General features: G+C 35.1%; 1 protein-coding gene across 4 annotated transcripts; it reads right to left on the reverse strand.

The window, feature by feature from the left end:
• On the reverse strand, positions 221-4,870 carry LOC109343454 (probable inactive receptor kinase At5g58300). Of its 4 annotated transcripts, none has more exons than XM_019581731.1 (3): positions 4,599-4,870; positions 1,862-3,239; positions 221-1,095 (listed from the first exon to the last, which is right to left on the reverse strand). In XM_019581731.1, exons 2-3 carry the CDS (start codon positions 3,156-3,158, stop codon positions 476-478), a joined length of 1,917 nt encoding a protein of 638 aa, XP_019437276.1. In that variant the 5' UTR covers positions 3,159-3,239; positions 4,599-4,870; the 3' UTR covers positions 221-475. The 4 variants fall into 4 exon arrangements, with proteins under 4 accessions (XP_019437276.1, XP_019437275.1, XP_019437277.1 ...); XM_019581730.1 differs by lacking the exon at positions 4,599-4,870 and adding an exon at positions 3,561-4,104 and having other exon boundaries at positions 1,862-3,230; XM_019581732.1 differs by lacking the exon at positions 4,599-4,870 and adding an exon at positions 3,561-4,104.

The following is a 5,747-nucleotide window of genomic DNA, read 5'->3' on the forward strand; positions in this document are numbered from 1 at the left end:
CCAAACATTGTAAATAAAAGTAGCATTAAAATAGGCAAAATCTAAAGTAAAAAGATCAAAGGATAAAAATGTTGCTAATGGGCTATTTGGTCTGCATATGAAATTTGAATTATTTGCATTAAGTGAACACTAATTAGCCACAAGTTACAAAGCTAATAATATTAATAAATATGATGAAGCATGATAACTTTTATGCTCAACATGAACAAAAACATTAGTGCTTCACAATGAAATATATTTATTGCTTGAAGGCACAATATCAAGAAAGCATAGCCATCCATATATTATGACCCCAAATTGTTTTCAATAAGGAAAATGATATATCCTACAAATCTTTCAACACCATATGAAAAATAACATATGTCACAAAGTAATGATACTTTGTTTATTAATGATTGATTTAAAAATGATATATTACTTCCTTGTACTATGAGGATATATCATTACTCTTTCGATAACTCGAGCTGAATTGGACTTATGGTGTTGGCACATTTGACTCAGACTCAGATGATGGCATGTTCTTCATCTCAGGATGCTTAATTTCTTCAATCATTCTAACAACTTCATCCATTCTAGGCCTCATATCTGGCACATTAGCAACACATGCCAGTGCAATTTGAAGCACTTGCACCATTTCCTCTTCAACACAGTGACCTCTAAGAAGCTCATCATCAAATACTTCAGCAGTCCATTCCTCTCTAACAACAGACCTCACCCACCTTGGAAGATCAACCACTTCTTCATAGCCAGGATATCTTAGTGGAGTCTTGCCTGTGAGCATTTCGAGAAGCAGCACGCCGAAGCTGTAAACATCAGATTTCTGAGTGATTTTCTTGGAGTCTGTTACTTCTGGAGCTCTATAGCCATTGAGTCTAGACATGGCTGCTGGTGTGTTCATTAGAGGACACAATCCGGTATCGGAGATGCATGCATCGAAGTCTTGGTTTATGAGCACATTGGTGGACTTGATGTTGCCATGTGTGAATTTTGGACCCCCTTGAGAGTGAATGAAAACAATTCCCTTGGCTGCTCCAAGTGAAATCTTCACTCTGGAGTCCCAATCTAGTGGAGTTCTTCCTGCACTACCGCTGTTTCCTATTTTTGTTTGAAATAGAAGAATAAGGCAATGTTAGAAATCTCGAAATTCACCTCATTCTCATTGATTGAAAAGTGAAGCCAACATGATTTACTTATACAAAGACAAAAAGAAGCTTGTAAAACCAAGCAACTAATCAAAACAGTTACAAACCTAACTAACTGCTAACTTCCTAACCATCTTCTAAAATATCTTCAATAAAAATATAGCATTGAAAATTATTACAATTGAAATTTTGTAAGTTAAACAGATAGAGGGTTCTTTCAAGAAAGGAATCAAGACCTTAATGTTGCAATGTTGAATACACTTACTAGCATGAATCATCAATGACATTGTCGACTTAAGTCACATAATGTCAATGGTGTTTCATGTGACCCTAGCTATACTATGAAGCAACTTGAATACAGTTACAGTTTCAAATTCAGTTCCTATTTCAATTTGATGATTGATTGTGAATAAGTTTATTATGATGGAATAACTTTTTAGGTAGGAACTGCATACTACATATATCTTAGTTAGTCACATATGAGTTCAAATGCATAAAAGCATTTTTTTTAGACATTGGTACATTCTTTTCACCAGCCTCACAACCTTTTAATGCTAAATATGGTACCATAGGTAGTGCCTAACCAAGAATTAATCATTGTCACAATTTAATTAACATTTAGAGGCTGATGTAGAAAGCATAAAATGCAACTTTTGAACAAAACTTAGCATAGATTAGCCATGATAAGATATTGAACCATGGATCAAGGAAGAACATACCATGCAACAAGAAAAACAAGCTTCCCCCTGGCATGTAGTTGTAAACTAGAAGCTTCTCATCTTTCGAATAGTAATAAGCTCGAAGAGGCATGACATTGGTGTGGCATCCGATTCTCCCAACAATCTCCATCTGCTGCTCAAACTCCTTCTTTCCTACCATAACTTCCCTCAACCTTTTAACTACGACCGTTGTTCCTTCCTCCAAAACAGCCTTATATGCTGTACCATAGCTCCCTTTTCCAAGAACTTCAGCGGAAGCCTTTAGTAAATCCTCAAGGTCAAAGCTATCAGAGCATCCTTCAAAGAAAAACAACTTGTTCTTTTCAGCCTCTTGCACGCCACTCCCGAAACTTTTCGAAACCTCGGTCTTTCCAGCACAAGATGATGCCTTTCCTTTCAGTATGCCACTGCTTTTACTGTTTTTAGTCTTAAAACAGCAAACTATGATCACTAAAACCAGCAGAGAGATGAAGGCAATACCTCCTATGACTAGAGCAAGTATAGGAGCTAGGCCAAACTTTTTCTTATGAGTCGTAGTTTCTTGATTTTGGGTGGTTGATGGAGAGAGTGGCTGGTAAACAGCAGAAGGAGATGGAGAAGGGGAGATTGAAGAGCAATGATTGAGAGGTGGACCACATAAGAGAGAGTTACCAACAAAAGAAGTATAAGGGAATGTCTTGACGGCATTTGGAATTGTGCCATTCAAGTTGTTATAGCTCAAATTCAAATATTTGAGCCTTGGAAGATTGAAGTTGGGGATAGCGCCGGATATTAAATTGTTTTGAAGATAAAACCAAGTGAGTCTTCTGAGGTTCTGAAATGCAGGTGAAATTGGGCCAGAAAAAGAGTTGAAGGAAATATCTAAGGCAATGAGTTTAGGAGAGACAGAAGAAGGAATTGGACCTGAGAATTTGTTGTGCTGCAAGTGTGCAAATTGGAGTGAAGGGATGGAGAGGATGTTAGAAGGAAGGTTTCCTTTTAGGCCATTGGAATGAAGGCTCAGGACCCTAAGAGCATCAAGTTTTTCTATGTTGTTCTCTGGAATCGAACCTGTTAGTCCAATTCCTGGAAGAGCTAGGCCAATGACACGAGATCGATTCGAGTTGCAAGTCACACCAATCCATGAGGTGCAAATTGAAGAAGTGTCATTCCAGTTTAGCCTTGGGCCATGTGAGACACTAAAAGAAAACTCCAAGAGAGTTTGCGCGTCAGAGTTTAAGTCACCCACAACTAAGCCAAGGAGAGTTAGTATGACTATTAGCAGAACAAGTGAAACAATAGAGAAATGCAACTTCATTGGTACTTGTTTGGTGAGGCAAGTGATAGCTCCAACTTCAAATGTCTGACCTTAACAATTCTTCATCTGTTCCTGGTTTGGCTTCGGAAATTACAAAGAGCAAAGTGTTAGCTTGCCATATAGCTAGGAATATAGACCATGTCCAAACTCCAGAGTTAAAATTAACTATTTTCAATAATGAAAGTGAAGCAGAATTCAAGCAAAAAGTGATAGTTTTGATTGGTTTACAAGATGGAAGGGATAGCACAAAATAATTTGAACCAACTTCTTGCTCTAAAAATTTGACTTTTTTAGCATGAAAATGTTTCTAATGAAGTAATGGTGCAGAAAATATCACATATTGCAGGTTTTCATAGAACCAAACAGAATATTAATATAGTCTTATTCATACTTATTGCTTACCATTCAGCAAGTTTTGAAGTAGGGAAAGAGATTTCTTTCTTTCAGATACACAAGTTGAGTCATTTTCATTCTTACAATACTTGAAGTGTTAAACTGACTCTTCCATAGTTCCATTCAATAAAGAAAAAAAGTAAAAAGCCAAAGGCTTGTCTTTGAACTTTAAATAATGGGGGACTAAAGTGCACTTTTCATTGAGAATAAAGAAACCCTCTTTCATAAATCAATGCCTATATGTTTCAGAAACAACCAAGAAGGGAGAAGGGAAGAAACAAGGAACCATTGTGATAATTGAGAATCCAAGAAAAAATAGAATTAGAAAAGAAAAGGCTAAAGTTTGATTCTCCTTTGAACTTTATAAAGAAAGAGCATTATTTGCCATATAAAAGTACCCTGTGATCTCCAAATGATTTCTCTTTTTGTGCCACCTTATCTGCTTAGTGAATACTGTGACAAATAATATTTAAAGGGATGCATATGGTTCAAGTATTGCATTAAAAAACTCAGAGCAAAGTATCCTCAGCATTTCAGAGAAAACAAATTGCTGATTCCTCTAGTGAGAAAGCATGCAAAACAGAATATTTACCCACTATATTCCCACTTAGAGAAACATTAAGATAAATATATAATAAAGTCATGAGAGGAGGAATTGTAGGCATAAAGACCATACTAAAATAATTCTCCAATAGCATATATATACATATATATGTGTGTATTTATATATAATGAATAAAGAGGGTAAAAACTTCATTAGGATCAGTATCATAGAAAAACAATGGTGACTCAAAACTACCAGCAGCAAAGGTAACCAGAAATGAATCGGCTTCGAAGAAATTCTTTATTTTTCCAATCTTCAATTGTTGTTAATGTTTTTTTTGGGTACTAGCAAGGACATTCCTTTACTTTTTGAGTAATGAACTAATTTCTTTCAGGATGTGTGACTGCCCCTCCCAACAAGTGTCGCTACCACGTCATTGATAATGTAATAAGTGTTCAAGTTAGGAACTAAATTGGAATTCAAAAGGAAGTGACAGATATTACCTTGGTATGAAATTCAGCTTTACTACACCAAGAACACATCATAGAGTGAATCATCAATGGATATCATAAAGGCCAAAAAGAGTGCATCTTTTATAAAGCACAATATCTTTAATTTTTCATGAAATGCAGCACAATAGGACTTGTGCATTCTGCACTAGTATGCCATGAAACTTTGGACTTAAGAGAGTGGATTAGTTTCTCTAACAGTTACTTCTATTCAACACCGTTAGAGTAGGTAGCATCACAGCATTACAATCTTACCAGTAATAATAAGAATCTGACTTGATTTCTTCTCTTTTTCATCAAGAGATTCACACACGAGGAAAAAGCAAGAGGAAATTTCCTAGTTTCCTACTTGATAAAATGACAGCAAAAATATGTTGTGATAGTTTACTTGAAAATCCTATTATGTAACTAACTAGTACTAGTACATTGATGTCTAGCTATTATTGTGAAAATAGCCCAACACAAAAGGAATAATGCATGGGTTGAGTAGTTATAACCATACCAAAATAATGAAAAAAGATAAGTTATCCCAAATCATGTCCTAAATGGACAATCATGTATCCCGAAAGAGATTAATTCCTTACCCAAAAAGTAAGGGGATAACCCTTCATAATACCAAAAAAACATGTCTCCAATCATGTTCCGCACCAATGACAATGAAGCAAAATAGAAAAAAATAATGAATGTTTAAATTTTTTAATCAATATGACATACTTTCGTCATTATAAGACAAAATTTGAAATATAATTTGGGACAACAGATCTCTATTCCAAAATAAGGAGCAAAAGTATATAAGCATAAATGAGGATTTGTTTACATGTGTTAGTACGATAATTACATTCAATAAGACATTTTATTTCAACTCTTCAATATACATTATAAACATGGAGTATTTAGAAATCCAACTCTCTCAACTATAGGGGACAATTCTTTTGGCAAGGGTTACTACTTATGACTATGACAGTTATGATGAGTTGGAAACCTTTTGTGAAGGAGTAATTAGAGATTCACAAAGAAGAAAATGATTGACATAATTGCATGTTTTGAATTCATATTCAACATCAAAGTCCATCATAATGGTCCCATGAGTATTAAAACAACACTTCACCATGAGAGCACTTTAGCATTGCATTTCTACTCACA

This window comes from Lupinus angustifolius, chromosome LG03, assembly GCF_001865875.1.
Source record: "Lupinus angustifolius cultivar Tanjil chromosome LG03, LupAngTanjil_v1.0, whole genome shotgun sequence".
NCBI lineage: Eukaryota > Viridiplantae > Streptophyta > Magnoliopsida > Fabales > Fabaceae > Lupinus > Lupinus angustifolius.

Bases quoted from the DNA above. Each gene is read 5' to 3' on its own strand.
- LOC109343454 (XM_019581731.1), bottom strand. From the start codon at position 3,158: ATGAAGTTGCATTTCTCTATTGTTTCACTTGTTCTGCTAATAGTCATA. The intron at 1,096-1,861 runs GTATGTTCTTCC...AAACAAAAATAG, and splicing joins CTTGTTTTTCTTGTTGCATG to GAAACAGCGGTAGTGCAGGA.